General features: G+C 33.8%; 1 protein-coding gene across 3 annotated transcripts in view; it reads left to right on the plus strand.

The window, feature by feature from the left end:
• Positions 1-12,186, plus strand: part of ANKS1B (ankyrin repeat and sterile alpha motif domain containing 1B) — a gene marked incomplete at both ends in the record, with an annotated part of 434,431 nt that overhangs the window by 37,955 nt on the left and 384,290 nt on the right. For all 3 annotated transcript variants that reach the window (XM_080342173.1, XM_080342174.1, XM_080342175.1), the window contains one exon: positions 9,133-9,213. In XM_080342173.1, coding sequence (XP_080198299.1) covers positions 9,133-9,213 — 81 coding nt within the window. The remainder of the gene's footprint in view (positions 1-9,132; positions 9,214-12,186) is intronic.

Below are 12,186 nucleotides of genomic sequence, written 5' to 3' on the forward strand. Positions count from 1 at the left end.
AGAGGCAGTTCAGAAAGAACATTAAATTATTCCCGTAATGGCTGAGGCTTATAATATATTTTACATGAAGGTATCTGGCAAAACAGATTTTGTGGAATATCCTATCAGTTCTATTTTAAGGAGCAGAAAGATGACAAGGTTATTCAGTTAACGTTCTTAAAATATTTTTCCCCAAATTTAGCATTTTTATTTTGAGATTACTGAAAAGTTCATGATCCATGTGGCTGCAACTGAACAGAGCATTTGCGATACTTACAGAGTAGATGGCTGCTTCATTTTCTAGAAAACATGAGCCAGTAGAACTATTTGAGGTACAAAGAATGTTTAGTTTCATTTTTAGTATTTCATTGTGTTTGTAGAATTAAGAAACATAGTGTTCACTTCAGATACATCTAAAAATAAGTGGAGCATTTTGTTCTTAAAAGAGCTGTTTGAAGCTCTACATCTGCCGATTCTTTCCTTATAGTATAAGCTTCTGTGTCATTTAAACTTCTTAGTCTTGGATTTCATTTCTACATTTGATAAGGCTTTTAAATAGAATAGAAACAATAGCTCTTAATGGATTCAAATAGGGAATACTAACATAAATAGACTGCAGATTTAGTGAATATCTTTACCGTAATTACATTTTGCCTTTTAAGCTATGTGTTATAAATGATTTTGTTCCAGAAAGGCATTGTGTTGGATGAATTTATTTTTTCTGAGTGATCCAAGTGATTACTAGTACATCTTACCAAATATTTTTTTGGTGCTGTGATGGATATGACCTTTGTAATTATTTCAGTAAGAATGTTAATGAAATTTTAAGTGGTGATATTATTTTTACATACCCAAAAGCTTTGGAAGACTTTTGTTATATGAAAAGTTGTGAAACTTTAGCCCCTCTAGCTAAAGTATGTTATTTATCTTTGTGAAAGTAATTTTGTGATGATAAAGTAATTCCAGTCATGATCATAGTAATGCTTTGGATGCTTCTGAGGTAATTCTGACCTCTGTTGGCAAAGCACAGCAAACGAAATGTGTGCTCAGGAGCACACTTCTGTTTTCTTATTATTTATTTCAGACATGGTGTATTGTTGAGTGAAGAAATTAAGGCATTAATTCAATGTTTTTATTGTTGGAAAGTTTCTTTTGTCCTACCATTCTGATTGAGTATAGGATGGAGGATTTATGCTCAAACTGTCCTTAATTAATAACATTTCCTGGTTTAGAAATTTTTGTACCAGAGACCAGTTTCATCCAATATCTTTCTTATCCAAATTTGCTATACTATGCCAATGACATTGAAACACGTCACATTATAATAGCTCTATGTGTTAAAGATTTGATGTTGCAAATATTGCATTTTAGGTTATGCAGCATGTCTGATATAGCCACCATTCCACAATACAATGTTTAAAGCTCTGAGAAAATGTGATCAGTTAATTTTTTTTGCTCAGTTGTACTTAATTGCAATAGCTAATTTCATACCAATCAACTTTCTTATTTAACACGTTAATCTAGTTAAAACAAGTAAGGAAATATTGAATTGATATAATCCTAACAGGTGCTTTTTTATATGCAGTAACTATCATTTCTATCATATATTTGTCATCTCTTAATCTTTCAAATGTCTTTCCTAGGTTGTGTTCTCATTAGCAAAGTTATTATAATGCTGATGGAAAAAATGAGTGTTAACACTTTGATGTAGCTGCGTGACGTGCACCTCTATTTTGAAACTATGTTACTCCAGAGAAGAGACTCAAGTTGTTTAATATTTTATGTTATGGATAAGAAGGAGTTTTAGTACTATTTTGAATTCATTTTAATTAAGATTCCTTTCAATTACCTTATATATTGCAAAAACATTGTTGCAGGCTCTGACCTTCTCTGCTGTGCTCATTGTCTGCTTAGGAGTATAGAGTCTGAGTAATTGAGGAAGTATTATACCAGATATCACCAATGTTGTCTCTATGTTATATATATGTTATAGGTCATTCAAAAGCCTTAATATTTCAGGATTCATATTTTGGAAGTCAGTTGCTGGAGCTGTACTCTTTCACTGTTCTGAATTTAGTTCAAGTTTATAGTAGTTGTCCAAAAGGGTTGTGTGTTGTTGCTGCTGTTATAAGATGAAGATATGAAGGCTTTGGACTGAGAATATGGGAAATCATGTGGACAGTTGATGTAATACAATGTGGATGTAAACACAAGATGTGAGACTCTTATATTTGTTGCATTGTCATGTCAAAACAGCTAGTGATTTATTTCATTGATGCAAGGATTAAGACTCTACTGTATGTTGATTTCTTAATCTCCTTTGCAGATCTCAAACTGAGAACAAGGTGTTGGATGGCCTTCAAAAATCAAGAGGAAATGGAATAATTCTTTTTTTCTAATGTCTATTTTGCTAGTGTCTGATAGAATTACTCTACATTTGAGGAAACCCAGATTAGGAAGGACAAGGTATTAAAGCCAGTTGAATTGCAGACTCTATAGATAGCAAGTTCTGTTCTGTGTGTCCTAGAGCTATAACAAAGAGTCTCATCTTAGGTTGGTTTCTAGGATGAACAATCTTTAATTCTGAAATGAGGTCATAGTTCTAACAGCATCCACATTTCAAAAATATATATTGTTACTCATCCCAGTGCTTTTTCCGGTGCCAGAACTTCAAGAATTTTTATTCCACTTAAACAAGTGTCAGTAAGTGTTCCAGGATGCATAATTAATCTTTTAGAGGTTTAAAAATCTAATTTTATAATACATATTGACTTTGCCTGTTCGTGATAAGAATATATTTAAAATTGCAAACACTGTGAGTTTATGATGGATGAGAATATTATAGTAGACCCACGAAAATGTATTCTGGAAAAACCCTCTATAACTTCTCTCACTAGAGATTCAAGGTCATTTGAATTATGAAACAGAATGGCTAAAGAAAAATCTCTTCTAACAAAATATGTCATCAGATCTGTATTCTTGAGAGAAAGAGAAATGGGACTTTGCTTCAGTTTGTTTCTGATATGAGAAATATTAGTGTGTTTTGGGGGATTTTTATTTCATCTAAGTTTTACAAAACAAGAAGTCAGATTGGTCTATCTGAGAATGAGTTCTGCTCTTCCAAAGGAAATACTAATTATATATAGTATAGTTCAGTGTTCATAGGTACATTGACATAAGTGTATCTTACAATCATGAGATATGCAAGGGTTTTCAAAACCTGTCAGAAGATCCACTTAGGTTGCTGTGCTTACAGAAAAATAATTATTGTTTATATAGTTTCACCAAATAGCAGTTGTTTGAGAAGACTTGAAACAACAGAGCATTTATTTATTAGGGGAGTTCAATATATGTATATACATATGTATATATGTATTTTATATATATACTGAAAAAGATATAGTTGAGTATGTCTGATTGTTTTTCTTTGGTATTGTATGGCTTAATGTTACCTAACACAGTGGAGCCCTGGTTGATCTTAATCAATCTATAGATCTCATACAAAGCCTCTAGGTCTGATTCATAACAAATGTGTAGAACTCACCTACCTCATATACGTAGGGAGCCCAAACTCATGATATATAGAGTATAGAGTCGCCCTCCGTAGGAACAGTTAGTCTGATGCACTGATCTTCAGCATTAGCCTTATGTCATCCCTGCAGATTGCTCACATCACACAAGATCATACCTTGACATATTCTGGACAACTGTTTTAAAACATGGTTCACATTGCTTAAACACGAATGGTTTTATTTATTAAAGATACTGCCTGCTGAACTGGTTTTGAACTGAGTATTTTCATAATTTAGTCAGTCGCTGTTCTCACAGTGTTCTGGTGCAGGATGATGCCAAATGAGAGTTAAATTTACTTCCTGTCAGGACAACTGGATTTTCAAGGACAGAACTCTGGAGTGGATCCAAGGATCTGTCTGACTCATCATTGACAAGCTGGAGTTACTAAGGTTTGCTGTGAACTGAGCGAAACCCCAGTTTGTCCCCATAGACAACTGGGATATAGAGGAACCCTCCTGTCATAACTGATGAAAACTTTCTCTCTTTTAGCCACTCCAGGCAAATTGGTCTTGAATGTAAGGATAAGGCAAAGCTAACCAGTACTAGTCAGAAACATATTGCTCTCTGAATACAGCCCTATTATTATGCAGTATACTTAGCCAGTGTATTTCTAGATGAGTCGTCTGTAAAGAGTGATGAAGCCAAGCTGGTTAGATAAAGGTCAAATGCAAAGTGAACATATATATGACAGTCTTTTAATAAAGCATAACTAATTTATTACCTATTCCTTTGCATGACATCATCAAGAATTCAAAGTATTTCTCCTTTCCATTCTTTACATATTACCTGATTTTTATAACATTTAAACTGATATAACTGTCAACGCTATCAGAATAAAATTATATACCTTTCCGTTAAACTAGTTCATGTGACTTTTGTTCAGATTTAGATTGTTGAGTTTTTATGATGCATAGTACTTAGCTGGAGAGACTGAGTGCTCCTCAACACATTTTCCTAGGTAGATTCTTTTCCAAACTAAACATATCTAAATGCACAGACTGTCTAATCTGAAGACTCCTAGAACACACCTCCTAGTGCTGTACGTCTGCCATACAAGATCACTTATTTCTTTAGTATTTTTTAATACAGATGTTCAAAGTTGACAAAAAAAAAACCCACAAAACCAAAACCAAAATGCTTTTTCTCTCTGAAAGTTAGAGAAGGGTCTCTTTCTCCCAGCTGTTGTAGAAGCCTCCACAATACTTATAAGACTTTTTGAATATTAACTGGGAAGAAAAATGTGAAGACAAATTAGACAAAGGACAGTCATTCACTTCCCATCTAGCCTATCTAATGCATGAGCATCAATAGCTCCGTAATAATGCTCAACTTCACAGAACATGCCTGCTATAACTATTGTGATTAAATTCAGAATTTGGTTTTGCTTTTGAAAACTTGTTTAAGGAACGATATGTGCAGTGGGAGCAGGATTTCCCGTTATTAAAACTGACCTGGCAAGATGAGATTCTCTGCTTCTATAGTCCCGAAGAGCCAGAGAATCTATAGGAAGAGCTTCCAGAAATACTGAAGACCTGGGAAAGAAGGTGGGGAGAGAAGGGAGAGGGATGAGGACTAGGCAAATGATACATCTCTCTCAGCCCTCAACAGGGTTCAGACCCAAACTATGCAGGCATGAACACCATGTTCTGTCCCTCTCCTCTGGAGGAACTGATTCCATCCAGACAGTGTCATCCTCTTCCTTGCCGCTCTATTTCAGAGAAGAAATAAATTCCGAAGTGTCAGTTTTCAGATAAGGTTTAAGTGAAACCAATGGGCAGACAGACACTGATGTCATCAGGCAGCTTTCTGTGGCTTTTAGAGACTCTTACCATTTTTTTAACAAAATATTTTCGCCTTGGTGAAACAACCAAATAAAGACCATAAATATTAGTGCATGGATAATGAAATATCAATGAAATAATAATATAATAGCAATGAAATAATATAATGAAAGTATATGTACAGAAGGGAAGTAAAATGGAAACAGATTTAAAGTTGTAATGGCCATTCTGTGCATGTATGCATAGTTCTTGTACTGTTGATAGGGAGTGTGCCTGTGTGATGAAGATTAGCTAAATTAACTTCTGATTTCCTTACTTTTGTGTTCATATGTGTGTAACAGCAGCCACTTCACAATTTTTTTTTTTTGCATACAGCAAAAACCGTAGCAAAATAACAAATCAGCGAACCATCTTTTTCTTTAGTCTGTCATTTTCATATTACTTTTGAAATGCTACTCTATATATGTAATAATCTTTAGCTCATAAAAAAGAAAAAATGTTCATTTTCTTACCAAGTAAAGAGTATTTCCAATTAATATATGACATGAATTCAGAAGGTCAATATACTTTGTCCACAATGAGAGAAAACTGTAGTAAGGTCTTTCTGCTTTTGGCAGTGAAGTAGCATAACAGACTTCAGTTTCTTTGTGTCTCACTTTGGCAAGTTATAATGGAAGAAACAAATTGATGATCATGTTTTAATTCAGAATTTTAATTCATCACTGACTGAAAACTGATCCTTTGAACAAAATATAGGTTCAAGTACTTTTTTAAAGTTCATTAAGTGATAGAAAGATTTTCCTAATTTACTGATGTACATAGGAAAAAAAAGTCCTGACTTACTAATACATGTAAAATTAAGAAGCTTGATTATTGACTGCATCAAAGAATTAGGAGAAACATGTTTTTGAGAACAATCAGTATTAAAGGCAATCTAAAGAGATGCTAATCTTCTCTTAAAAATCTTCTTTTCTGGAGGTTGAATATTAATTTGTCTTCTTCTGAGTTCTCCTTAGTATTGCTTTCACAATAGCTATTAAAGTGTTTTAATATACAGATAAGTCAGTATGGTTGATAATTGTTCATATATTGTATGTGTTTATGATGCCAAGGAAGGGCTCTCTAGGCTTCTTCTCTTTTTCCACCCTCCTTTTCTATGAAATTAGATGCTTTTATACAGAGCTAATGCACCACTATACTTTTGCTTTTTATATTCTAATGACAAGAGAAGAGCTTTAGATGAACTGTTCACCACGGCTGGGAGTTTTAGGGTGTAAGAATGTCTATTTGCAGGCTGTCCAACTTGAATTTGTTTATCAATTATTAAAGAATAAATATCCAGTGTATGCACTGAATCTGCATTCATTTTGTAGGAAATAATGTTGCAATACTGTAGCAATGCAAAACCTTCTAGGAGGAGATTTCTTCACTGGCCCAAGGGAAAAGAAATGCCTGAAGCCGAGTCCTGCTCGTATCCCCTGTGCTCTTTAGTTTGATAATAGAGTTCTGATTTTGAATGTGTCTTTCTATACTGTTTGGGACCTGATAGTGATAAGTCTGTCTATCGTATTTTATCTCTCTGAGTCATCAGGATTTAATATATTTCTCCTTTGTCTCTCAACATGAGTGTCCTGAGAAGCTTCACATAGGTGCACTTATATACTCATTAATAAAGTTTAAGTTTAAAAAAAAATTCAAAAAAATAAAAATCAGTGTAGTTTCCATTGAAAAATATTTCCTAAGACCAGAGTCAGGAAGTACAATGCATCAAAGAGTGCCTGGAATAAAGGAGAAAATTAGGGGAGAAAAAGAACTAGTTTTCTTTTGTTGTGGTTTGTGTTGTTTTGTTTTTGGTTTTGTTTGTGTTTTATTTATGTATATATTTTTGTGTGTGTGTGTTTTATTAAAGGCCTAATGCATAATGAATAATCTATGAACTTATAGATCCTTTGCACTTTCAAAAAGCAACCAACAGGCAAACTCTAACAACTGTGAAGTAAAGCAAGAAAGCAAGGAAGCAAGCAAAACCAAGTAAAATAATATTCTGGCTGCTTATGTATTTATTCTAATATTTAAAATATTACTTTCTATACCACTTTTAATTTTCTGCTTCATTCTCTTGTAAGCTGGTATAAATCAAAGGAAGAAAGTAGAATCCAGTAAATAGGAAAATAACTAATAAAGTATTATGTGAAAGTATAAAAAGAGGTTATTGAGTATTGACAGATAAGGATTTCTTTCCTTCTAATAGATAAGGACAGCCTGTCTTTGCCATATAAATAACAGCTGCCTATTATGGAAGAACTATCATTCATGAAGTTTAACTAATTTATTATAATTTGACAGATTAGAGTAACCTTCAAAGTTGGAAGTTGCCTTCTCTAGACAAGAACATCTACAGACTTCTGAGCAGATTGAAAAAAAAAACCAAACACCTTAATTTTTTGCTTCTTTGCACCTAATAAAAGATTTCAGTCATGTTCTTCCAAAAAATTAAATTGCAAGGAGAGGTGAGGTACCCAGCATTATGCAGAATTACACTCACTGCAGAATACAATGTGTCACACAAATAATTCTGTATGCTTGTAGTATTACTTACGGGAAAAAAACTCTTTACATTTATGAACTGATGAATCATCCAAACATACAGAATGAAAAACAGACTGGTCTGCAACACCAGTATTCCATTGGTAATAAAGTATCAATTACCATGTAGTAAAGAATTCTTAAAAAGCATACGTTAAGCGTAACGTGTCATTTTATTAATGTAGATCATGATAAATGTCAGTAGGAAAAACACTTTTTACCTATTAGCTTCAGACTATTTTCTTTCAACAACAACATTTGATTCTAAGGCATGAAGGGAAAATATTGCTTGCCAGTGTCTGTTTAACACTGTATTAGAAGTTGAAGAAAACAGATTGTAATTCAGGACTCTTATCTTGTGTCCTCGAAATTGTAATACTAATGGTTGAAAACTGTGTTACAGAATAAAAAAAGTTGCTTCCACAAAGGATACAGTCAGCTTCAAATGTAGTCAGTTAGGAAAAAGCCTGCTGGTAGTCAGTATGCTTCTGGTATCCAATTTACATGGTTTGCAAGGATTTTTTTTTGTTTATTCTTTTGGTAGATTAGCAGTCACATTTTTCTGCTTTGAAACAAAAGATCTTCTTTACTGTTTTATGCACAGTCCATAATAGATTGTGAAACTGGTTGCATGGGATGCTGACTGTAAAATAAGTTCTGTAAGATACAGAAAGATAACAAAACCTAGAAACTTTTGTTTTACATATATGTAATTTATCTAAAAATATAATTGGTGAAAATGGAAGCTGAAATATCAGGCCAAGTAAAAAAAAAAATACTGTCCCTTTAAAGGATATTATTGGTTTTCACCAATCTTCTGTTTCTATGCATCTAGACTAACTGACCTAAAGTCAACGGACATATACATGTGAAAAAACTAGTGCAAAATCAGATTCTAACCTCATTGTAATTACCAGAGTAATACTGGGAGACCAGATCTAGTTGAAATGACAGAGTAGTTATTAGTCTTTGACACTGCCCTACATAAAGTTCATGACTGCTATGAAGATGAATGTGAAGAATTATTTTTATAAATAAATTATATTGATATCAGGATGACATTTGCTATTTGAAGTTTTCTAAAGGTAATTTGTCTCTTAAAGTTTAATCACACTTGTTTCAGTGATCTTTAGATTATTTATACATCAAATTTCTGACATTTCTGTACTTGCAAAGCAAAAAAAAAATATTTACAATTGTGCTTTGTTTGCAGCATCTGGCGAGGACCAAATATAAACTGCACAGACAGTTCAGGTTATACTGCTTTACATCATGCAGCTTTAAACGGACACAAGTAAGTGCCTCATGTTTAGTTTTTATGGTATTTAACTGCGTAAAATAAATATGTAGCATAGTAGAGATTTTCACAGAAAGCTGCCAAACCCTGACTTAATAAAATAATCTTATTTCCTGTGGGATATATTAATATAAGAATTTTTGACACTGTAATTGATATCAGCATGCAGGAGTGACAAATGGGAAATGCAGTTCAGAAGCTATGGATTCTGTACTATTTCTTTCAAATTCTTTCTCTATTTTGAGTAAATTTATCATTGTTACTGCTAGTGCTCTAGCAGTGCTTTTTAGCTGGAGGGAAATTGCAAGAGAAAATTTTGTGGTATACTTCTGTGTGTATGTATAGAGCATTGAATGTTTAAGGAAGCAATATAGTGAAACAAAAGAACAATATAGATTAATCATTATCAAAGTAGAAGTAGCATGATAAGAATAGATGGTAGCTATACATGTGAAAGCAGAAAGAAAAGGCTATTACCTGGTATGGGATGTTGCAGTTTTTTCCTCCCAGCTGTCCATCCAAGTTACTACATGCATGTCTCACTCAAGAAGCTTGCAAAAGCCCACCAGATCCTCAATAAGGGGTCCTGCACTGGCAGACCAGTACAGGTGAACTGTTAAGGCATTGAACTGTCAGTAAAAACAGTGGAAAATTGCTACACATTTTGTTATTTCACCTTGTAATTTGTTCTGTGTTACCACTATTCTAACATGATGCCCCTTGCTACCTCCGTTGTGTTATGCTGCCAACTGCATGTTGTTATTAAGGCAGAACAAGAAAGAAAGATTGTAATGAGGTCTGTAAAATTCTAGTGGGATGGACCCCACTGTAACCAAGGTAAGAGCTACCCCACTTAACACAGTCCACCTCTCTTGTTTGTAAACTGACAGTGTTAACGCTGTCTGGATTTTCACTAAAGAAAATTTTGACATAAGGCTTTGTGTTATTCCTCTGTGGGAAATAAGGAACTGATCAAAACCCAACTGAAATTAAGAGTGATTTGCTCTAGTTTTAATGTGATTTTGGACTGTTTGTAAGATAACATATGAATCCATAATAACTATATGTTTAGTTTACTCCTTTTGCAATTTTTGAATTCTTCCTTGGAAAAATCAAAACTTTATGTTGTGTCTTTAATTGTTTTCTAGAAATCTGCATATTTTCTTTAGACCAGATTAATCTTTTAGTGAATAGAGGATATTCCGTTTCTGAATAAATAAATGCAGGTAAACCACTACTAAACTACATATTGCCCATTTTCCAAAATTTCAGTTTTGTAGCAAGATTCAGAATCATCTATTTTAATATATTTTACCTCCATAGAATTAGGTCTAAGCCCTTAATATGGTCTATTAAACTCAACCTTTTTCAAAAAGGTAGAAAATCATGTTTCTCCTGTTGATAGTTTATGTGCCATTGCACATTTTTTATTGACAGAAGCCCAAGACTTAACTTGCAAAGACTGCTGGTTTTAAATAGATAAAACCTGGTTTTAATATGTTTAATAGTGACTATAAACTAACAGTTACCCAGCAAAGTAGAAATATTGCTGTATAAACACTGAGTCTGTCAGGGATTTCAAGTGAATCCTAGCAATATAGACTATAAAATCCCCAAATATACAAAAGCCAAATATTCTGTTTAGACACAGTGTTGGCCTGACTTCTGCTGAAGTCAGAGGGACCTTCAAGATGTGGACTTACGTACAGCAGCAGATATAACTGCATCTGTTGAAAATGTCATAATGGTCAGTGGCTACTATAAACCCTTACCCTCACAGCAGGGTAAGTAGCAGTTAATAACACCACGTTTACAGCTTGTTATATGAAAGTAAACTGAAATAGATCAAGAGGTATTTCCTGGTAAATCATGATGGCTCAGGATCTGCTCTCCAAGCCAACAGTAGCAGTGTCAGCAAGAGAATCAGACAGACACCTGGTGGTTGTAATTTTGTTAGTCATCACAAATAAAAAGTAAATACCTTTACACTCTGTTTCAGTTTTGAAACTTGATATTCAAAAACATTATCAGGTACAATCTTTTGACACAAGAACCTTCATATTTAGGAGAATTTCTTGTCCTTTGAAAACTTTGGGAGTTTTAATGTTTCACGCTTTACATTAAGATGAACTTGACATTTTTCAAAGTTTTTCAGGAAAAGTGAGAGCATAAGACTTAATGACCCAATCAGTAATTTTTGGCTGGCACACTTGTTGGACACCAGTGTTCAAGTCCCTGCTTGGGTTATTCTGGGATAGTTCTGTTTCCTTTGAAACTATTCTTTATGTAAGTAATTAAATCATATCTGGGGCAGGGACTTCAATCTCAGTCTCCCTAAGTAATTTTACTTAGTCCAGTAGTGTTACTGGGCTAAGGACTCTGAGTCTTCTCCACTCTGAAATTTATTTCTGCAAAATGAAAAAGTTCTGACAGAGCACTAAAAAAGACTCACTCTAGAGAAGTGTGGTGAGTCAGGGCATTCTTGAAGGATGAAGGAAACCCAGCTTCTATTTTATATCTTGAATCTTGTAAGAGACTTTTCTCAATAGTTGCTGTATGTTGTTATGGAGGATTTCAGTTGTAGAGGGGTTTGTGCTGTTTTTTTTCCTCACTTAGTTAAATTTGTGTTTCATTTTATTTGCATCCCTTTCAAACTTCTCTGAATCTCTAGCCTTCATTATACCATCTACTGCAAGACCAACTCTTATGACATGGGAAGTCTCTCAAACCTTATTTGTACTAAAAAGTTTATCTCAGGAGTCACTCTTCTGGAACTGTTTGTGTAGAAAAAGTCTTCCTGTAGTGGAGCTGTTTGTTCTTGTTTGTTTTCATGTTATTTGACCTGGTTAGGAGTAAGCAAAGTCCAGCTTAAAGTCTCCCTCAAAGCTTAGAAGTGATGACTCCAGTATGTGTATGATTTCTTTTGAAGACATTTGGGAGTTTCTTTTGACCTGGATATATTCTTTCTTA

The sequence above is a fragment of the Nesoenas mayeri genome (assembly GCF_963082525.1).
Source record: "Nesoenas mayeri genome assembly, chromosome: 1".
NCBI classification, from domain to species: Eukaryota; Metazoa; Chordata; class Aves; order Columbiformes; family Columbidae; genus Nesoenas; species Nesoenas mayeri.